At 42.8% G+C, this 23,757-nt stretch overlaps 1 protein-coding gene across 3 annotated transcripts in view; it reads right to left on the bottom strand.

Annotated features, from left to right (window-relative positions):
• msl-3 (male-specific lethal 3) overlaps window positions 1-22,158 on the bottom strand; it is a 32,635-nt gene extending 10,477 nt beyond the window's left edge. The window contains exons 1-9 of one of the 3 annotated variants that reach the window (XM_037421569.2): window positions 21,848-22,158; window positions 21,643-21,750; window positions 21,050-21,132; window positions 20,895-20,990; window positions 20,659-20,809; window positions 19,063-19,197; window positions 14,527-14,678; window positions 4,688-4,825; window positions 796-956 (exon numbers count right to left, since the gene is read on the bottom strand). In XM_037421569.2, coding sequence (XP_037277466.2) covers window positions 796-956; window positions 4,688-4,825; window positions 14,527-14,678; window positions 19,063-19,197; window positions 20,659-20,809; window positions 20,895-20,990; window positions 21,050-21,132; window positions 21,643-21,750; window positions 21,848-21,880 — 1,057 coding nt within the window. In that variant the 5' untranslated portion in view covers window positions 21,881-22,158. Of the gene's footprint in view, window positions 1-795; window positions 957-4,687; window positions 4,826-14,526; window positions 14,679-19,062; window positions 19,201-20,658; window positions 20,810-20,894; window positions 20,991-21,049; window positions 21,133-21,642; window positions 21,751-21,847 lie in introns of all 3 variants that reach the window. The other 2 variants (XM_037421568.2, XM_037421570.2) reach the window with 2 other exon arrangements.
• Window positions 22,159-23,757: the final 1,599 nt, after the last annotated feature.

The following is a 23,757-nucleotide window of genomic DNA, read 5'->3' on the forward strand; positions in this document are numbered from 1 at the left end:
TAAAGTTGTCTGCGCCACGTGGCGCATGTGTCTCGCCCCAAGGCTTTATTTCGGTGGTGACCACCGCCGGGCGATAGATGGCGTTGTGTTCGCTTTGAGTACCACTGTTGGTAGAGTGGTAGCGCCAGCGGTGGCCCCTGGCGGCAGGCAGGCCTTGGTGGTGGGCGAGGGTTGAGCGAGCCTCTTGTGCGCGTGGCGGCTGCCGCGAACGGTTGTCTGTAGCGTGGGTCCCCGGTGCTCGGCACCGCGGGCTTCGCGCCGGGGTCCCACGTGGAAAGTCAGGCGTTGGCGACGCCGCCTTGGGTATGTGTTAGTGTGTAGGGTGTGTTAGTGTGTGTTTATCATGTTATTGTGTGTTTAGTGTGTCACTGCGTTATGTTGTTTGTATGGTAGCGTGTTAATTAAAATTGATGTTACATTCGGCGGACGATATCGTCTAAATTAGTTAATAAATGTATGTATGTCGTGTGCTTTGTACCGACCGCGTCTGCTGTGTCCGTTCACTCCAAGAGCGTGGCGTGGCGAGGCGCTCGTTCACCTCGCCGAGACTCCACAAACTGTATTCCAAAAAAATATTTTATTTGATTTGCACTCAAACTTCAATATTAAAATTTGCTTTACAGCCAGAATATTCATAGTATTCGCACAGGTCTACATTTTTCAACTCTCTGTAAATCTCTGCAAAAAGGTAATTTGCAGCCAACTGTCATAGGAAAGTTCTACTATGACTTTCATGTTGAGTGGCATTGGAAGTAAGAACAATGTGTCACAATACAAACATGCAAAAACACCAACCAGAACGCTTTCGCCTTGGAGAAGAGGTGCCCTTGGAATCGGGAGTACCATGGAGGCTTTTACGAGAACGACATTTGACAGTTGTTGCAACATCTGGAGCCATGTTCAGAAGACTTGAGTCATTCGTTGCTTTTTCATTTGATTGGCGGCCTGTTGTTGACCTGGAAAGAAAAAGTAAAACTAAACCAACTGACACAATTGAAATCCCCAAGCAAAAATTCACGCCCTTCAAAAGGCTTTGCAGTAGCGAGAACTGTTGCTATCATATAGTCCCGCGGTCATGGCGATGAAGAAAATGACAGTCGGGCTCTCGAAGACAAAGCTCAATTGGGCGAACTTGTAACCAGAAAATTAAGCGTTAAAGGACGAGCAATACACATTGGACACTGATAGTGGTAACCACATTTATCCGTAATCATTGGTGAAATGTGATTTTAAACACGCAACACAATATATTCTACTATGATCAAAGATGCTTATGCGCAATCCAGAAGCTACGCAAGCATGTGCGTTGGATGCAATGTCTGTAGAACAGTCAGCCTCAATTGCAAAGCAGCACGCAAGTTGAAGCGTGGCCTGTGGTGTGCAACGAAGTGTACCACAAGAAAGCAAAAAAGGCAGTCCTAATGAAAAAAAAGAAAAGGAGGTATAAGTTTCAATAGTACTACAGGAACATAAATGATAACAGACATGAGAAAAGGATGTGATGAGAAAATCTAGTGCACAAGATATCAAGTTATAAGAAAGATATAAATATTGCTTCATGATGAACTGGCAACACAGGTAGAGAAAAAAAGGAATACGAAAACACAGTGCTGACTCACAACTAAATTTTTATTTCTGGAGCAACAATTACAAGAGACGAATCCCGTATATTTCAGAAATGTGAACCTAATTTATGCTTTGAGAAGAGCCAACAAAAGATGACATTCAGTCATTGAATGTCAAGTTGAGGCCTATGAAACAAATGTTTGTTGTATACATTCCCCATGATCCCTTAAACCGCTCTCGGACAAGACACTGAAAGGTTAAGATTTCTTCTTTACGATAATCTACTACTAACACCTTAACCGTTTCACCGAGCACAAATTGTCCTTGCCAAACTAAACTGTACCCAAACTGTTTTGGAGGAGTCCTTAATGTATCTCCCTATGACCATTTTGAACAAAACTGCTTGCTTCCTAGCTAGTTCGAGAGTCATTTAACAAATGACAGCACCTACTTGGAAAATTCTTCTATTTTAACCATTTCACATTATTTTTCCGATTTATGTTTAGAGAATGTACAGTGAGGACAATGAGTGCTTTATGGTTGCCATCTACACAGTTTTCGACAGGCCCGGTCGGTTCTTCAGACAGTAGGCCGGCTGCCAGTGCGCACCAAATACTGGTCATTATTGGCCAGTTTTTCGGCTATCTTATCACAATTATTCGTATTCACTTTTTTTTTTCATTTTATAAGCATAAATTTAGCAACTTCAAGGACACTAATTATTTTTCATTGGTCACCAAATATTTCCCACAATTTGCTCTCTTATGCCCATAAATACTCTAAGTAATTGATTCCTCCAGTTATACCTCACTTAACTTGAGGGGAAAACCAACATCAGTGGCCATGTTTTTGCATTGTGAGCATGAATCCTCAGTCTTCAGAGCAGCCAAAAGTATATCAATGTCTGTTTTAAAAGATTAGAGATTTGAACCCAAGAACAAGAGCTGACTCCTGGCCATGAACAACATGTATTAATAAATAACTTCTAGGACCTTACATTCCAAAGATATAGTCATCATTTCTTTTTATACTATCAATAGGGTCGCATGGTTACCCGTATTTTGTTTTTGTGCATGTGTATTATGCGGGTACGCACAGAAATTCTATGAGGTAATTATCTTCAAGAGACATAAGAACCAGTTTGTTAGGGTTAAATGAGGTGTACCACATCAAGAAACCACTTCGTTCACATATCAGTGAATCATCAATGAGGATGCATGATTGCAAAAAGGAGTTCTTAGACAAGTACATGTCAATTTTGATCTCAACAGGTTTGATCTATATATTTTTATTGTGCGTGTGTGTGCTAGTTCATTTTTGTTTTGTTTTTTTGTTGGCACGCATTGACTGTTGCTGTCCTTTAGTTTCTCCAGGCTGCAAACATACAAGGTTTGTCTCTTGTGATTGCTGTTTCTGAAATAAAAATTTCATTGTGAGCCAGTGCAGTGTTTTTGTATTCTTTCTTCTCACTGTCTGTGTGTGGGTACTCTGCTGGTGCATCATGAAGTAGAAGAGTAGTTCAAGTTTTAGTTTTGCAGGAATGCAAAAGCCTAAATAGAATTCAGATAAATTTTCGGAGCAGCAAAATGTTACTTTTGGAGCACCAAAATACAAATTCGGAGCAGGTTACTGAAAAAAAAAAATCCATCTTTTATCAGGAAAGATCAGATTTACAGCAGCATAAAAAAAGGTTTACATTTAGAAAAAGAAAAAAAATATGCATGAATTTTTCAACATCACCTAAATTGAGGATAGGGAACATAAGCAGTGCTATATCAATTAAAATAGTATTTTGAACCACCCCACATTATAAACAATGCTGAAGTCCACGTTAGCATTTGCTGCGACTGTCAAATCCTAAGACAGACTCTGCAAATGCAAATGTGAACCTGCCAAGCTGGCGACCCTGAGTGCTGGTGATTCGTAAAACTGAGAAGACACAGTGGCAGAAAAAAAAAATTCGCACAGTTTCTTTCTTAATATGATAAATTGCTCCCATTGATTGCCAGTAGGTGAGCAATCAATCTATTTTAGACATGAGAAATCATACCATATTTACAATTATATGCTGTATACACACATAAGTATTCGAAAAGAATTCGCTGTGTTCTGTGTGACTAGTGCTGACAGCCCCTTCCAAATACGAAGACGCTTTTTCGCAGGGCAACGGTACACTGCAGCAAAAGTGGTTTAAGCAGCATTCTGCACGAGTTAAAACAAGGGCAAAAAATTTTCGAACCTCAAATTTTTTACTATTCGAAAATCTTCCCTTCTCTTCTGCTTCCTTTCTTCCCTTCTCCCCATTCTTTCACAACTTTTCGGCTCCCTTGCAAGGCACGTTCGACCAGATAAAATTTTTAAAGATATCAAGAAACTTTTTGATGAGGGCATGCACCTGTTGGATGTGGCAACAGCGTCAGTTATCTCTCGATAGGGCGACGCAACTTCAAGACAGAAAAATGTTTTATATGCCGCTTTAATTACAACAAACGTGGTCACCGGCAATGCCAGCTTTCGCAGAATGTAGAGTTTGTTCACGTGCCGAAAACGCAGCATACACGTCTAGCTTCAGTTGCTAAAATTCTACAGTCGCATTTTTCTGATAAGGAAATTCATGTTTCCCGCGAGGCGCTCTTGGCTACAGCAACGCATTTCTGACATTAAGTTGCGTCGTCACGCCAATTAGTATCCGCTGCGGTCAGCGGACCGACGGGCGTGCAGCGTTGTTACTTCATGACGTCGATCACGTCTCGCGAGTGTCCTGACCTAATGAGTCTCACACCGTAGTTCAGTTAGGGTCTGCGGGTTGGATTCATTGATGACACAAGCTGCGAGTGACTAACATTGCCTTCATTTCTCGCTGAAGTTATCGTAGCTGAAAAAATATTGAGTCAGGATGGACATTCTGGCGCAGCGTGGCGCACTTTAAACAAATTTCATGGTTTTGGCTCAGCTCAGTGCAAAAAAAGTAGAACAGTATCGAATTGGCTCAACTGACACAGCTATTGCACCCCTGGCCTTGTTTAATATATAATGCACTTGTTAACTACTAATACAACTACTACACTTGCTTGTGAGTACGGAAAAAGTTTACAAAAATAAATCTCATTCACTTACTCACCGAGAGATCCGGATAGGGCGGCAGAAGGATGTCACCAACTTGTGCTGAGCCCTCTCCTCATTGTACAGCAATGAGTTGGCCAAAGTGTACGAAAATATTGTTCTCAGTCCATCCATAGCTTCCTTACACAAAGAAAACCTGTTAAAATATGCCATAAGTAGGAAAGATGGTGGAATGTCGGCATCATAAATGCATTGAGATCAGGACAAACATCTGGCATTGTGGAGGCCTCATTCTGAAAACTCATCTTTGGTTGAATGAAAAAATAATGGTGCAATTAAATTGCTTCTGTTTATACCTGCACAAAGCAAAGATGCTGTATGGAATACCACATAATCTTTCACTCAGCTACCCCCCTCAACAAACAATTACTATTTATACAATGCCAGGAATGGGCAGAGATACGTGGAAAAGTATTCCGGAATACAGATATCGGAAATACATTGGTTGGAAGCTTGAAATATAGATACCAAAATAAATTTCTCGTTGATGTAACAGATGTTTCGGAAATACTTTTGCGAATGCCACAAAAAGTATTTCGGCACACAGATACAGGAATACTTCTTTTCGGGTATGCTGATATTCCACAGAGACATTAATTAGAGCAGCATAATGTTGTAAACAATGTTGCAGAGCACTGAACCTTGCAGTTTACTTTTTTTAGGGGTCAAGCTCTTTAAGATGCGGGTCGTTTTCTCCACTGTAATAGTATTTTGTAGTGGCCACTCCTAGTTAGTTTCAATAATTTCCCACTAGATGGCGCTTTGTGTATATGTAAAGCAGTTCAGTTCGGACTGGCATGGTGGATGGACATGTTTTTTGAGCGCTCCTGATCGAGTGCGGAGATAAGTGGTTTCACATCTTTTGAGCTTGCTTTTCTAGCTATTAAGGCAGAAGTTTAAACCTTTGTAGCACTTAGTACATTTTACGGTTTTTCGGGGGTCAGTCACCAGGTGTTTACTAGTTTATGTGTGGGTGTGCGTTTGTGTTTTTTTTTTCTCTTGCCATCTCTTGGGGGAGGCGCACGTACACAGAACACCCAAATTTTTGTAGTAGAGCTCAGACTTTCTTTTTTTGGTAGGGCAGGGTCTGTCGTACGCCCTGTTTTATATTTATCGAGTGGGAGAATTCATAGGGACACTTGGTGTCAAAAAAACATGGTTAAAAAGGCTGTAAAGTGTTCAGGATACGGGGTCGGTTTGAAAATGAACCCAAGTGCCGACGCGAATAGAGAGCAGGCTGACGCCAAGTGTAGGCAACGTGAGATCGAGAAAAAAAGAGAGAAAATGATGGTTGCCCAGAATGAACTGCTGATGAAGATCACCGAGCTGGAGACTGCGTTGGCGACAGAGCAAGAGAAAACGAGGGCTATGAGAAAAAGGCTCAAGTCCGCCGAGGAGGCACTAGCGAAGGTGAACAAAGGAGTGGCAAACGGAGGAAACTGTAGGGAACTGGCAACCGGAACGGCGGAGAAAAAAGAGCAAGCAAGTTCGGAAAAAACAGGTTCAGCCGGTTCAATGGTCGCAAGACCCAGCTTCGGCGAAGTAGTGGTGGAGCTGGGAGGGGACAAAGCAGCCGGCGTCACAAGTGCAAGTAATTCCCAGGTGCAGGGCGCTTCAGCTGAAAAGTCACAGCACGTGATAATCGCCAGGGACTCGAATTTAAGTCGATGCGCAGAAGCAATCAAAGAGAGGGTAAGAGGCGACAAGAGAGTTGCAGTAGGGACATTTTCAGGACGCAAGCTGGAAGCATTCATGAGGCAAGTGAGCGCGAAACTCAAAACTACAGCTGATGGACGAAACCTCATGATAATTCCAGGCGGTTTAAACGATGTATCAAATTAAGATACAGCAGGACTAGCGACCACACTGGTGAAAAGGGTCGATGACATGCGCGCCATTTCTCCTCAGGTGCAGGTAGTAACATGCACAATATTGGAGGTACCGATGCGTGACGGCAACCTGCAGGCTTTGAGGTGGTGGAAATAAACAGAGAGGTGCATAGGTGGGGCGGTTTTCAACGAGACAGAATTCACTTCGATGGGAGACTAGGTCATCAGGAGGGTTGGCGACTTGCAGGACGCGCAGTAGCTTTTTTGGGGGGCACACGGGCCCTTCGGGGTGCAGGATAACTAGTAACGAGGAAAACAACCAGAAGGACTCTTCTTTCAGGTGGTGTAGACAGATACGATTCCAAAGTGGCACCAATATCCAAGACATGTAGAGTTCGGGGTAGAAATCAACGTAGCCGCGAGGGCCGAGCCAATTCAGACGTAGGGTATATTAACATGCAGGGTGGCAGAAATAGCTTGAAGTAGGAAGAGATAGAAGAACACCTAAGAGAGGAGAGGCCGATGGTATATAGTTTTGTAGAAACACATCTTAGAGACATGGAATAACCTCCTAACAATCCGGACTATGCGTGGGAATATTGTAATAAAACAGAAGGCAGCAGAAGGGGAAACGGTATTGGGGCATTCATTCATAAAAGTACAAACTGGCAAAGGGTGAAGCAGGAGTGCGAGGAACATTTATGGCTAAAAGGGAAAGTGCCAGGGCAAATGATTCTCTTGGGTTTTGTATACTTGTGGACAGGGGCAAAAGCCAGAGAGGAAAATCAACAAATGGTGCAGTGCATAGGAAATGACATTGACGAACTAGGAGAAGAGTGCAATGTAATTATATTAGGAGATATGAATGCGCACATAGAAGATATGGATGGATATACTGACCCAACAGGCAGAATGCTAATGGATATGTGTGAAAGGCATGATTTAATCATTTGCAACAGCACCAAGAAATGCGAAGGGCAGATAACATGGGAGGTGGGAAGGCTGCAGTCGACGATAGATTAACTCTTTCCTTACCGCCAGGCAAAGACCCGTTTTCATGTGGTGCAGGAAAAAAAAGTTTATCGTTTATAACAATGTTTTTTTGTTGATTGTAATACACCAAAATGTAGACAAATAAATGCGCTTTTTAATGATATAAATACAAAACATGTGTTTGCAACACAATAGCAGAAAAAAAATCCCAAACAACAAATTTCTCGCAACTACCGCAAAAAAATGTGGAAAAGTAAGCATGGTGGGCACAAATATCTCAGTAAAAAAAATTCAAGATATGCGTTTTGTGGCATATTTACATAGCTAACTATCCTAAAAGTTTCAACAGTACACATAAAAAATTGTTAGCACAGCAAAAAAAAAGTTAGCACTTGTGATTACGGGACAATTTTCTGAGGGTGCAAGAAAAAAAATTTTATCCGCAGATAAAAAATATTTTAGATGTTCTGCAGCCCATGAAAATGTAGAGGAATGAATGGTCTATTTATTTCAATAAATTGAACAACTTTTTATTACACAGTAAGAACAAGTTTCTTATTACACAGTAAGAATAAAAAAAATAACAAACAAAAAAATTCTCAAGGACACAAGTTTTTTTTTTTTTTTTCAAAAAACGTGGGTGTAAGAAGCGAAAAGATGGCAATACAAATTCTGAATATACATTGGTTAGGTAGTAGTTACTTCTAAAGACCACAGAGGTTACAAGAGTACACGTAAACAACTGTGAGACCACACAAAAATGTTATCCCTTGTGGTGGCGGTGCCACTCACCAAAGCAGTCTCTGGTCGCGATGAAGCACAAGTAAACGCCACACGTTTCACAAAAGACGCTCGTCTTGTGCTCAACCTTGCGGCTCGCATAGCAGAGCTTGCAGTTGCGCCTCGTTTCAATCACTTTTGGCTTGTGTGCAGACTCTCGAGGGGGTGGGGCGCTGCCAAAACCTGTGGCTTCAATTCCCAGTAGCTGCTTCACAAGCTCCATTCGGAAGGCAAGCTGGTCGTAACGAGGTGCTCGGTGCAGTTCTGGAATTTCGGGGTGCTCTCTCCTATGGGCCTTAAAAAGAATAAAACTGTTCACAACAGCGATGTCGATGCAGTGGAAGAACAAAGTTTTCCACCACCTGACGCACTTCATCAACACATTGTACGATGCGATAAGCTGGTCTGACCTGTCTACTCCAAGCATGCCTGCATTATATTCTTCAATTAGTCTTGGTTTCCTAACTGGGACCTTCTTCCATTGGCCAGCGACCTTTAGTTTCCGTGTTGCAGTCACATGGCTGTTCGCAGTATGGGCAGTGCTCATCATGTGCACCGCGCGTCTGTCCTTCCATTGAAGGTACAGGACGCCTTGATGCCGCAGCCAGCGAACATCTCCCCTCATGGCCTTTTTCTCCCATGTGGAGTCCTTCAATTCCGCAGGGAACGTGCAACGATCCTTCCGTGTCGTTCCACAAGCAAGAGTCATCCATTCCGGGCAGTGTAAAAAAAGAGACGTGGACGTGTAAAAATTGCCCATGAATAGTGTGTATCCCTGGTCAAAATACATTTCACACAGGCTAGTCACGACATCAAATGCGAGTCCATTTACGCTCGGTGTCTCACGCTTCCCGGTGTAGACACTAAACTGCACTGCGTAGCCGGAATTGGAGTCGGCGAGGACCCACAGCTTGTATCCCCACTTGACAATCTTGTCACGAAGATACTGTCGTATTCCCGAACGGCCTTTAGATTTCACCATTCTTTCGTCGACCGAAATGTAACGGTCTGGCTGGAAATGGAGCGCAGATACATCCTTGATGTGCCGAAGTAAAAAAGCAATTCGGTGCAGCTTGCCGTCTGTAGCGGGATTGGTAGCTTCATGATCCGTCACGCTCAGCATACCGAGGAAGGAGAAAAAAACGTTTTCTTGGCATAACCCCACGTGGGATTAGCCCAGAAAACAACTCTGCTGTGCTCCAATAGAGGTGCAGGCGAGGCAGTTGCACTATCCCCATGTAGATGAGGAGTCCGATGAACTTCATCATTTCATCTGGGGAAACATTTTTCCACAATCCGTCGCGTTCCGAGTACGTTGGTTTCTCGAGAATGTGCGCCCAGGCGTATTTATTTGTGTTCTCGCACATCGCTGTGACGAGTTCCGTTGTGAAAAACAGCAAGAAGAAATCCAGGGCTCGAAGAAACCGACTAGCGCTGCTCCGTCGCGCCATGCCCAGATCGACTCCCGGTTTCCGTCTTGGACAAAACTGCACGTGCTGTGCAGCGGGAGGCATTGAATTGCGCCCATAGGACGTAGAGACCCTGCGGATAGAGATAATAACTGTGACAACACGCTCGGTCCCCTCGCAGGCGCTCAACAACGCGATAAATCCCGTAAAAAAAACTCATTGTCGAGCTGACGAAGACGTTCCCGGTGTGTTGAGGGCCTCATCGCTGTCGGTGCTAAACTCCGATGATAGGGAATCTTCTTCAGGGCCACTGCTACCACTTTCATCCGAAAAATCTACTGTAACAACACTAGAATCACGAGAAATACGACGATTCCTTTCAGACCCGGCGCGCGACGACGACGGCATGGCTGCCGCTATCGCCAGACGCTCGCTTATCTTCCAAGCAAGGTCAAAAATCACCGGGTCTCCGGAAACCAAAACCGAAACTGACACGGGTTGTGTGCTTCCTGAGCTTCATTTCAGATGGCGCCTCATGTCCATACGGCGCGTTGGGGCGCGGGAATTTCAACTTGAACCCATCGATCAGATTGACCGAAATTGAATAGGCGCAGTAAGGAAAGAGTTAAGCAATAATGTCACATAGGGTGTATGATCGGCTAAGGGTGATGAACATAAATGAATATGGGCCCAGAAGCTCAGATAGTGATCACAAACGTATCAAGCTGAGTTTTGGAAGAGGAATGAAATTGGAAAGGTGGCATTACGAGCAACCACACAGTAATATTTATTCAGAAAGGGAAATAGAAATAGCAACTAAAGATATTGAGAAAATAATCACCGAAGATACTAAAATAGACTAGACGTACACAAATATAACTCGATTGTTTGAGTCAAAGCATGTTAAGGTACGAGTCAAATCAACCGGAAAAAGCAGAAACACACCCAAGAACCGGTGGGATGAGGAAGTTAAGGACGAAATAGTAAGACATCAGGAAGCCTCCAGGGAACACAAATATGCTATACAGAGGGGTGAACCGGAAGATGGTGTCAAAAGAAAATGGGATAACTTTTTGAGCTGCAGAAGGGGAGCATCCAATTTGATAAATGACAAGATTAAAAGAAAGGGGGCCCAATGAATGGCGGAAGTAAACAAAAAGAATAGAAAGGCAGGTGCAAAGTTTTGGAACCATCTTATTTCTTTGTGTGATAAGACAAGCATGAAACAGAGGTTTATAACTACAGTTCAAGGGGTCAGACTAGAAGGGGATGAGGCAATAGAATAGATAAAAACAATGATGACAGAAAAATTTATACAATGATTACAGAAAAATTTAAGCACCAAGAAAGCGCTGCACGCACCGTACCAGATGAGGATGGACCAATTAGCTCAGTGGCTCCACTAGGACAACGAGAGTGGGAGAGGGCAGAGAAAAGAGTTCCTACTAGCACATCAACCAGCCCTGATGGCATCCCAATCATGCTAATAAAGAAACTAGGACCAAACTCTAAGCAAACATTAAGAGAGGCAGCGAGCAAAGCAATAATGAATGGTGAAGCTCCCAATGGGTGGAAACAAAGCAGGATGAGTATGATCTATAAAGGAAAGGGGGACAAAGCCTATATAGACAACTACCATCCTATAACTGTGACATCAGTAGTTTACAGGCTTGTGATTCAGATAGTAAAGACTACAGACATGGGTGGAAAATGAGAGGGTGCTGGAAGAACTACAAAATGGGTTTTGTAAACGAAGGAGGTTGGAGTACAATCTGTTTTCATTGATGCAGTGTATTGAAATAGATGAAAAAGAACACAAGCCCCTGTAGCTGGCATTTCTAGATATAAAGGAAGCTTACGATAGTGTGATTCAAGATGGCTTGTGGGGAATACTAGGCACACTTGATGTGGAAGATGGAATAACTAATCTTCTAAAGGATATCTATAAAAGTAACAAAGTAGTTATCAAATGGGAAGAACAGGTATCTGAACCTATAGAGATACAACGCGGGCTTTGACAGGGATGTTTTTTGTCACCTTTGTTATTTATGCTTATCTCCAGGGACTACAAGCAAAATTAGAGGAGAGTCGACTCGGATTCCGCCTCGCTTTTGCAAAGCAAGGAAAGCACATTGAACAGTAATTACCAGCATTGATGTATGCAGATGATATAGTATTAATAGCCGACAAGGAAGATCTGCAGGGATTGTTAGACATCCGTGGCGATGAGGGAGATAGGTTAAATTTGAAGTTCAGCAGGGCAAAATCGGCAATCATGATTTTTAATGATAACAAAGGTAGTGAGCATAAGATACAGGAAGTCACGCTAGGAATAGTGGATAAATACAAATACTTGAGCGTATGGATAAATAACGGGGCTGAGTATCTAAGGGAGCACGAAAGATACGTAATGACTAAGAGCACCAGGAATGCAGCTGTAATGAAAAATAGGGCACTGTGGAACTACAATAGGTATGACGTTGTTAGAGGGATTTCGAAAGGTGTCATGGTCCCGGGTTTGATGTTCAGCAATGCGGTCTTGTGCATAAAATCAGAAGTTCAAGCAAGATTGGAAATTAAACAACTTGGCAATGGTAGACTTGCTTTGGGAGCACACGGGAATACTCCAAATCAGGGGGTACAGAAAGACATGGGATGGACATCCTTTAAGTGCAGGGAAGCCAGCAGCAAGATAGAATTTGAGGAGTGATTGAGAAAAATGGGAGAGGAGCATTGGGCTAAGAAAGTTTTCAGTTACTTGTGAAGAATGTCGATACTAAATGGAGAAAATGAACTCAAAAATTGTCAAGCATGTATTTAGACAACAGCAGAATACCAAGTCAAAAGGAAACATCGCTTAAGGATAAGTTGAAGAAAACAGAGAGGGACATGTGGAAGATGGGAATGCTTACGAAACTATCGCTGGAGACCTACCCAACTTTTAAGCAGGAAATTGCAAGAAAAAGATCTACGATAATTTTCAGGGTAGTTCTCTGTTCTTTGAGGCTAGAATGGGAGTATTGCGGACCAAGACGTACATAGCAAAATACGGAGGCACAGACACGGTATGTAGTGCGTGTGGAGAGGAGGAGGAAACAGTTGAACATTTGATAATGTTCTGTAAAGTGCTCCACCCTATAGTCAAACATAATGGCACCGAATTTTCCAAAGTATTGCGGTTTAGAGACAGTGAAGGCAAAATAGACTATAAGCGGGTAGAAATAACCACGAGGAGGCTAACTGATTGGTGGGTACAATCGAGCCGCAAGTCCTTAAGCACACAGTGATAGTACTTAACTTTATGGCTAGGTGGCGTGAGCCACTGCCCGATCTAAAGGGCACATCCAGATGGATCCATCCATTACATCCCATCCCATCCCACTCACCCACCCACCCACCCGCCCGCCCACTTGCCGAACTAAAGGCTTGCCACCAAAACAAAATAAAATAAGACGTGCTGCACTGGCCTTGACCGACAACGACTTTGAGAGGCCGACAACATTGTCGCTGCAATTCTGCTGTCAGCAGCGTTGTGCGCTTTACCAAAGGAGCTGTTCTATGCTTGAAGGAAAACCATCGCTCTCTTCCTGTGTAGCCAAACAGCGATGTGCATTTGATTGGCTTGGCACAAAAACAAAATTATAAAAAAGTTCTGCCTCCCCTCAAAAGCACTGAAAACACTGTGAGACTCATTTCTCACAGAATGAAAATGTAACGAGGTACCCCTGTCCTGCATAGTATCGCGATACGATCGATACATCAGACAAGTAGTATTTCAATATAGTGAAATATTCGTACGATACAAATACATTTTTTTAATTTATCTTAATACAGAAATATAAATACTTGAAACTATTTCCAAAATATTATCGGGATACTCTAGTATTCCTGTACTTCCGAGCCCTGTATAATGATTATAACATTACTTGGCAAAAAAAAGGAAAGGTCCATAGATTGGCTGTGAAAGTAGTGAGAAAGAGGTGGTGGTCGTGTTGGTAACCAAGATTAGAAGTGAGCAGTGTGGGCACGCAACATATTAATGAGCACTTTTTTTCCAGAGATGTCAATGATACATACAATATACATAAGATTCAATAAGGAAACAAAGACTTCAATACCGACGAGCAATCACCATAGGCAATAACTTTTACATGCCTATTTGTGAGCCCCACACTATAAAACTAATAGGAAAAAGTAAAAGATTAAAGAGCCAGTCAACAGGCTCCGACATTTTTTTACACCGCCAAAAGAAGCTCGGCAATTGGTAGAGTAGGCCGTGGCAATCTCGTTTTACGAAAATTACAAATCTGCATGCTGCACAGAGCCTCCATTTCGAAAAACCATTCCCGTGCTCCTTGCCTATGCCTGACCAGTCCTTCCTACCCGCGGAGTGATACAAAGTCGCCGATCAGCACACTTGACAAAGCACACAGCTCGTCAATTGGTCTAAATCAGTCACGACGACGGGCTTTGCCTTCCCCTCCGGGTGAGGGAGAAGGATGGCGAGGCCGCACGAAAATATGAAAACAACTGAAACCGATGTTGTAGCCCCTGTAACTTTCTTAATATAGCACATATTCCCCTTGATAATAATTTTTGCGCTTCAGTCAACGAGTACCAATTTCTTTCTTAAACAGCTTTCTTATGCACTGTTGGACAAAACTTTGAGGGTCGTGGAACCTTCGACGATCGTGGAAGCAACATATAGTTTCTAAAGTACGAGCTACAAAAATGACCACAAGGCAAGTACAACATAAATACATAATGGCTTGGTGAAGCAAAAAAGCATGCACAGATACTCTAGTACTCGTTCTGCCACACAGTACCTAAATTCATATTCCGATGGATCGAGGTGCGTCGCACGCAAATTGTTGTTTTTGGCGTTTTTGGCTGCCATCATGACTAGCTTGGCAGCATAGTGTTTCAGGTAGGCCTCCAGCATGTCAACCACATCTGGAGTGCATGGCAGATGAACAAGCTGAAACAGTTAAGAAAAATATAACATTATTAATAGCTTGATACCCTTGCCTTTATCAATATCACGACATTTATATGCACATTATGTATCAGCACTCATAGATAAGCTGCCTTCTAGATAAGCCAGCAGCCGACGAAGTAAAGAAATGTGTGGCAATGCCCACTAGTGAAGTTCTCAGCGCTCTGTTTAACATTGCTTTGATGACGCTAATGTTTGAGATAAGTATGTAGGGTTTCCCCTGCACAAGTAGAATTTTGTCAAAAAAATTCACAAACTTGGTGTGTGACATGCACACTACTTTTTGCTTTATCAACTTCCCCACTAATTACGGCCATTGAGACACACGCCAAGTCTTTTTGCCCTATCAGCTGTAGTGAAGCAGCAGTGGTGAAGCACTGGGGGAGGGTCATTCGCTAACTCAAAAAGGTGGTGGCACCCTCTTTTGCAAGGACCTAAAGTTAGCCGAAACTGAAACATTTTTAGCAATTTTAGTTAACTATTGTGATTACCCCTTGGTTATTTTTGTTAATTATACAGTGAACTTTTGCTTGTACGAATGTCCGTTTAACAAACATTTCAGAATATTGAACTTTTAGAAAATCTCCGTTGGTTTTCTTGAGCATTCTATGAAAAAAAAAATTTCCATTAAAGCCCCAAATTCTAAATAGTGAATTATTCAGTTGAAAGAACTTTATCTCAGAACCTAGGGATAATTTTTTAATTCAATTCAATGCAGTTTTGCACTCTGCAGCACTGGTGTAGCCGACGCGTACAGCCTCCAAATCACCCATCCATCGGTGGCGGTGCAACATCACTTGTGCATGCAGCGTTCAAGGGGGAAAGCAGTAGCACGCAATACAAAACTGAACTACATGCGCTTCACTGCTCACCCAGAACTATTAGACTTGGAAATTGTTTCTAGTGTGCGTACGGAGCCGAGAGAGGAATAGCATGACAAAGAAGCGATAATTGTTAAAGCAGGTTCAAATCCTATATCTCTAGCCGAGACTGTGGCATATATTAAAAAGTTGCTAGACTTCGTGTCACAGCAACAAGCTGGGCCAGAGGCACTGCACAGCAATGTAGACTCTCTGGACAGCTTTCTCTTCTTCTGCTTTAAAGACCAACTCTGGCGATTTTTTAAACATGTCAAACTAATGGTCCTTTTATGTTCCCCAGACGCCCCGCTCCTGTCATGGGCCTGATAGCAGAAATACATGGCAAAGTTTAGAATAATTTTAAATAAACAAGAAAGTGAACACCCACACTGAAACCCAGCCGCAGTAATATCCTTGTGTGACGTAAGCCTTGGCAAAAAACCATGCAAACCGAAAACCATGCACAACATGCTGGTCTCGCCAGCATGGAGTACGAGGGCTGCGAAGAGCAGACGCTCAGGGGAGAGTTGACCCCATCGCAACAACCACACCATGTCTGTTACTGACTGTGCTATGTGCAGAGCACCTGTTAAAACATGACAGCTGTTGAAAAATGACAGCTGAGATTCGGACACTTGCGGAGGCCAAGAAAAATTGCCAAAGAGGAATGGCGATTGCTGACTGTGCATTTTACTGTCAGATGACACCAACTGTCCAAGCTGCTCAAGTTTGTGGGGCCGTGATCAGTGAAATGCTATCGCTGAAAAGTTCGTGGACTAACTGAAGCTTCTCAATATTGCTGTAGGAAGAGTGCTGTAGGAAGAGTGTAGGAAGAGCGAAGTTTAAAATTGCGCTGGCAGAACTGAAGAAAATTAATTAGGCCAAGTATGTGCCCCCTTTCGCACGCGCACTAAAGCTGGTCATGGTGCGCCCTGTATACATTATAAAAAGTGTTTTCATGCGGTAATGTGCTCGCTTAGTACACTATCATAATGTTCACGCATAGACCCTCTTTTGCCGGTACAGATTTAACACAGTTTTCGTGAAGTGAGCCCACATTGCTAGCTAAATCAATATAGGTATACTATTGAGACAAAGGGTAACCTTTGAGTGTTTCCTGGATGTTCAATGTAATTACACAGGAAATCGTGTGCAACCACAATGCAACACTACCTGCCATCCATCGCTAGCAGGCCCACAACGAACTGAAATTCGCACGCCGAACCAACAAAACGCTGGCTAAACAACAAACGCAATCATTGCCTTGTGAACAGCAGACAATGTAGGGGTACCTTGGTTCCGTCACTTTGACAAAAGCGTTGGCACACACGTACAATGTTGCTAATAATTGTTGGAAACGAGTTGGCAGGGTAAAAAACAAAGTACTAAATTCATTTGTAAAAAAACTGTGAATGACTTCAGCCTGTAATTGGGAACGAATTATGAAAACATATGAATTAACGCACCCAGTGAATTTCATTAAGATCTATTGACCTCGAAAAATTGCCAGAGTTGGCCTTTAAGCGCACTAGTCTGAACGAAAATTACAGTATTGCTTTCAAAATAAATTGCACTCGAGCTGTTGAGTTGATATTTGCTGTGCACGCAATGCTGCTTCTATTTGAGTGAATATTCAGTTCAATGAACTTTCAGTAAAGTGAACTATTTCCCTCAGTCCCTTGAATTTCATTCAAGTGAAAGTTCACTGTATTATTACCTTGCTTGTTCATTGCAACCCAGCTTTGAGCATTGCTGGCATTGTCACGGCTTGTATAGAGGACTTGATTGTGAGCATAACCATGCCAGAGGAGATGCATGAATTGGATACAAACCAGGCTCCTAAAGTGTTCCACACTTAAAGGGCCACTCACCAGGCCCCATACCAAATTTTAGTTAGACCGTGGAAGTTGTTGGGTGTCCGATGAGGAACATTTTGCCACAAACAAATTTTTGAATCGGTTCATTAAGAGCTGAGAAAACTGTTTTTTTCAAGTGGTGCGAAACGAGAATGAGAGGAGGTGAGCTCGAAACCCTTGCCGCTCCTCCACGTAGCCTTCGCAAGCCAAATCTCTTCCCTACCCTCTTCGGCATTCGACCAAGAGGTCACGTGCGCATGACGTGCCCGAAGAAGCCCAACCCCCATAAACACGAGCGACTTTTTTTTTTTTTGGACCAGCATTGTTTTGAAGTCTACTGCTCATTTCTGTGGAATGATTTGGAAACACTGGCTCAGATGCTGTAGAATAGATGAGCACAATGAGTGCCTGAATGCGTGGGAGCGTTCCACGGCTGTCGTTTGCTCAATGCGCTGACCGCGAATTTGCGGGGACACAAACGCATGCGAAATGCCGGCACATTAGCCCCGCATCTCGTTGCAATTCATGGGAAAAAAAAGAGAACGCTCACATTCCCTTATTGCGTCTCATTATTTATCTAGAGATTAATTATTATTTACATTGATTTATTATTTGCTTGAAGACATTTATTAATGTCTTCAAGCAACAAAAACATCAACTACGCATATTGTGTTAAATGATTTTTGCCACATCATGTGCCACTGTTGGCAATGTCAGAGCATAATCATCTACGTAGAGGACCAACGTCACTGCATTGCCGCGTACGTAGGGCCATTCATTCATGCACGTCATGCCCTCATTCTCTAGGCGCGCACCTGCAAAAGAAAGAGAAAGCAGCATTCATCTTGAAATTTGACCCATTTTTGCGGCGCGTAGCATTGAAAATTTTGGCAGACGTGATCATGAACGCCTCATCTACGCATTGCGCTTGTCAGCTCAATATTGTCAAACCTAGTGAGTGGCCGTTTAAAAAAAAACAGTACATTTAATCTTTGTTACAATATGATCTCATCTAACAAGGAAACACCTCCTTTTTTTTTCCTTGGCTTCTTTTCTTCTCAGGCAAGACCATCATTTATGAAATGATGCACAATAGAGCTTATTGCCACAAAACTCACACAGGTCAACAACGTTTCTGCCATTAATATAATACCACAAGTAAATGCAAATTATGAACGGTTTGTTTTCAATCACTTCTATAGATTTTAGGTTGTGGCAAAAAATGCGTCAGACTTCACATAACTTCAGCAACATTGCTCCGCATTTAGAAACACTAGCTCCATTCGCACATCATATGCACAAGAATCTTGTTCTGGCGGAAGTGTTTTCAGCCATATACTGATGAATAAATTTCCCTGCAGTATAGATGTGTGCAATGCACTTCTTCCTTTATTCAGCAGCATACTTTCTCGATCTTAAACTTTCGCACCATTAAGTTTCCCAGCTATTGTGTTTGTTTTCTTCTTTTTTTTTTTGCAGTTCTGTGATAAATATATTAGATGGGATCTATTGTAGGCACTTAGGTGTGCTGCTTCTACCTCAAAAAGTATGTTACAGAAGACATGCAGTATAACACTGTGGTCAATTGTAAACAAAAGATGCCCCTACGGTCCCGGGGGATAAAAGGCACACAATGAATGAATACCACACCTTTTTTTGGACAGTGATGCTGTAGCAATCGTCGAGCAGTGTCTTTCGCAGTACCTTGGGAATATCAATGTTGTACTCAGTAGCGAGTTCCTCTGGCTCCTCCTCACTGTCCTTCTCTTCAGATTCCTCACTTTGCTGCTAAAAAATGACAAGACAGGCGTGGGATTAGTAATGAGGAGTAACTTTGCAGCACAGCTGTTGTGCCTCGCAAGGCTTGCTACGTGTCCAAAAACTACCATCGTCCCGAGCCGGCATTCAGTCTCTTCATCTTTGCCCTCTTCTGCTTCGCTCCAGGACACCGACAACGGTTTGTCCAGCGCAGCATGCAATAACTCTGATGAACAAGAAAGCGAGTGCCGAGAGAGAGAAAAATAGAGAGAAATCCCGGCGAAAAAAGATTTGTGGCGAGGCAAGATTCGAACCCGTGTGCCCGCAATTAGGGCAAGCATCTAATTACTCGGCTATCCAGGCATGCTATCAGAGGACAGCATAGCCTTGCGTCGTATAGTATAGCGAGGAGCTGGAAGCGCATAGCCTTTTGTCCAGCATAGCAAAGTGGTAGGAAAGGAATTGAAGGTGAGGACAAGGGAAAAAAAAGTACTTAAAGAAAGAAAGAAAACTTGATTAAAAAAAAAAGTCAATAACTTCTGGTATGGCCCATTGCAAAAATATTGAAAGACAGAAAAAGATATAGACAGAGATATTGAAAAAAAGTAGACACAAAAGAAGAGCGACAAGAGAAAGGGAGAGAAAGCATAACCATGTATCATAGAGCATAGCAAATGGTGGGAAAAAAAGGGGTGAGGGTGTAAAAGCCTAGCCAAGACGGGACCAGGTAGGGGCCCACCAGCTTTACTGTGAAACACCCTTGCACGACTTGTTTCAGGCTGCACTTGTTTTTTTTTTTCTATAGACCCTGTAACAAATGTTTTTGTAAAGCAATAGGTCCTTTAATTGTCATAAGGATCAGCCTCAGCTGGAAAAACATGCCGCCAAGAATGGGACACTGTACTAAACTACACAAGAATCTGCATCTTGTCCAAAGATAAAGACTATTTACAAATGCTTTTTACATTTACAAAAAATTTCACCATTGTCTACTTAGTCAAAAAAGCTTCCCTACTTCACATGTTGAAGAGTACTGGCCTAACTCAGCGAACCATGCCCACAATTGCTGCTTCATGATTGTGCAGTGCATCGAAGCTAACAAATCTCCAGCATCCACAAATATACTAATCTTTCCACTATGCAAAGAATGTATCAATGCCATAAAGTTCTTGCAGCTTTCTCATGCTCATAAATACCTAGCATTTGCCGAGATGCAGCGCTAATTTTTATCCCCAATGGCTTGTCAAAAAACAACAGCTATAGGCAAGCCAGAACTGCACCTACTTGTTCACTTTCACTACAGAGAACTGATAACAAAGGCAATAGAAATACATGTGTCAAATCAACTCCTTTTACCAGGCTGAGGAATAGAGTCAACTAGAATAGTTGATTTCAATTTTATCTGATACTTCTGGTTATAACGCTTGAAAGCGCATGTCCAAAGTGCACGAAAGAAAGGCTCAAGATAGCGAAAGGGCAGCAGGTCACCTCTGGAGAGTCAGATTGTGCCGACAACTCTTCACCACTACTGAAACCACTTCCACTGCGCTCCTTCCTGTTTCTGCCACGTAGTTTTCTGTCCAAAGGTTCTTTCAGTATGGCAGGAACCTTGCCTTTCTTTGATTTACCTGTCTGATACCTAGTGAGTGGAGAGAAAAATAAGAAAAACAACAACGACACTGCTGTTTGGTGTTTCTGGAAGCAGCACGGCTACTATGACTCACAGTTTTTCAGCTGCTTCCTCTGCTAGTTTTTTCATGAGCTTCCTATTTTCCAGGGTGTTGGGCAATATAAACTCTTCCGCAACACAGCGGTCCCAGCTGTAAGAAATAGACTATGGCAAGCCCAGCAAACACATTTGCCGCAGTGGAAAACGTACCTGCTGCTCCAACCGCTAAAATGGATGAGGTATTCGGGCATCTTGCGCCCTCGAGCGTCTTTGCCAGCCACGAGCTCCAGTACCTGGGCAGAAGCATGATGTATACTCGAGTGCACTGTTTGATGTTTTTTTTGGGCGAAACTCGAGCTCTGTAGCTTATGCTGAGTGTTCGGGGACACCTGGAGCAGCCATGCACGCACAAAAGTATTAAACCATAATGAAAATATCGAGTCATGTTCAAAATTTTCGGCTACTTTATCACTTGTCACAATACACCGCACTGCTGCAAAACCTGCGACTAGCGACACACCATTACAATAAGAAAAAGAGCGACTTGCTCGGACGGGAACAAAAAGGAAGGGTTGTTTCCTTATTACTATACATACTCTGCTAGCCCGAATTGCCAAGCAACAACGTTGATTGGTTAAGTTATTTGCGATGTAATTGGGTTGCCCAAGGTTCTCACATAAAGGTTTATTTTGTCATGTCAAAATGGTGTTCAGACAAGCGTAGAGCTATAAAGACGCCTACACGTCACTAAAGACTACGTTGAACACTTTCAGCCAGTATATGAACTTCGCATTTTCGGTCACCTTAGACTCGTAGAGAACTTTGGCTTTCGACGAGTCGGGCTCGTAGCACAGCACTTTTTCTCCCTCAGTGAACTTGAATTTCACACCGCGCGCCGAACCATCCTCGGGCTGAAATTGCACGGTGCGTATGAGCGATACACGAAAACATACGTTCTGTTAACATTATCGTCTCTCCTTTATCGGGCGAGAAGAAGCGCAATGATACCTGCGACTGCTCGGCGACCTCGGTAGTCGCCATGGTCGCGGGTGTATGCGTGCAGAGTGGAATAGGCTCGCTAAAAATGTGTCTGTGTGTGACGGCGCAGCAAAACGCCTTAACCTAATCTAACGCTTGGAATCGGCTTCCAACAAATGTTCCCGTTTTGCTTCACAGAAGTTCGATATTACTAGAGTGTACTATATAATGAAGCGACAGTGCGGAACGCAACACTTTGAGGAAAGAAACTGCTGAAACTGCGCAACAGAAAGACTCGAAAACATGGAGGAAGCCAAGCAACAGAAAAAAAAAGAAAAAAAGTGTTACACTATCATTGTTGCGAACAGTGTTACGCTAGTCACCAAAAGTAGTGACAGAATCACAGTTTGGCGCGCCCTCTTTACTTGTTCTAAAGGCGTTGGTTAATTATGCGTTCGTTTACTGCATGTTAAAAGCTTTCTAGCAATAACATTGTTGCTTTATAAAAAATGCGCTTAGTTATGGTAGTTCGAGATGGCTTTCGCCGGCTTTCGATTTTGCGTCTTCTGCTTCACAAGCGCGCTCGGTTTCACTCGCAATCTTTTTGACGAACAGAAGTAGATTTGCAACGGTTGTGACCACATCGCGATTTGCCACTATTTGGATGCGTAAAACAAGTCACGATTTACTGCCGATACTGCACGACAGCACGCGATAAAGCTTATCGTACGTACCATAGACTCGATCAAGGCCAAGTGAAGCGTCGGAAATCGAAGATCGCCATCACCTTGCAGACGGGACTGCGCCGTACAGGAAGAAGAAGAGCCTGTAAACTGTGGCACGAGAATCGCGTAAGCTTGTTTCTTCGTTTTTTTTTTTTTTGCTTGTTTGTGCGCGGAAAATGGCCCACATCCACGGTGGGTGATTAGTCAGGGGTCTGTTAAAATAAGGAGATACATGACACCTTGTTTTTTTTTACTGGAAGTATTGGGGGACGACAAAAGATCCCAGCAATAAAAAAACGCGGGGGAAAACTGAAAATGTCACATATATGTTAATATACAAACAATAAACACTCAGTTCGTTTCTTATTTGAACCATTTGTGGGCCTAAATGTATTGTTTTTCGGGAATTTGTACATCAATGGTGTTTTCGTATTACGAACTCCCGCTCCTGAATAACATGGGGGCTTCCTTCGATTGATTGAAGAAACTTTACTGAGCCATCTGAATATATTGCCCCTTTGAAGGACATGAATGCAACAACATTTACTGCCAACATTGAAATTAGCTATCATATATGCGGCGCATTAACAGCTTGAATTTTTAACGATGGTCAGATAACAGTACACCGTTAAAACACGTCTATAGAGCAGTGCATGTGTTAACAAAGGTTGTAACAATTATTTTTAATTTTATTTTTAACGTGAACAACAGCTTAACTTCTGCACTCGTAAAACAAACAAAACAACAGGTAGCAGACGGCACCATTTACTGCGTAGTTTCCTAACTGTCACTTTTACATAAACGTGCCCTAAAGAGTGTTATTACACTTGGCTAATACATAACAATGCTTAAATAATAAAAAATGACATATGCAGGTGGCGACGCTTTCTTGAAATTTCCGCAACAGCTCACCTGACGTCACAGATTTCGACGTCGTCTGCAGGCTGAAACTTGAAAATGATGTCTTAATGGTAAAAGTGTGTTCTAAGGAAAAGAGAGAAACAATAATTCAAGATATAACAACTTTTATTGTGCTTGACGTGTCCAAGACATGGCTAGATTTTTTTATATATTGACAGGGGCGGCGCCAGGATGTTTTTACTGGGGGGGGGGGGGGGGGGGCAACCACGAAAAGTGAGTTCTTCCGGGGGGGCAAGCTAGCTCTGCTCCTACTAGGTTTTCAATATATGCTTCCGGGCACTTGGGTGGGCATAG

The sequence above is a fragment of the Rhipicephalus microplus genome, chromosome 2 (genome assembly GCF_043290135.1).
Source record: "Rhipicephalus microplus isolate Deutch F79 chromosome 2, USDA_Rmic, whole genome shotgun sequence".
Classification (NCBI taxonomy): domain Eukaryota; kingdom Metazoa; phylum Arthropoda; class Arachnida; order Ixodida; family Ixodidae; genus Rhipicephalus; species Rhipicephalus microplus.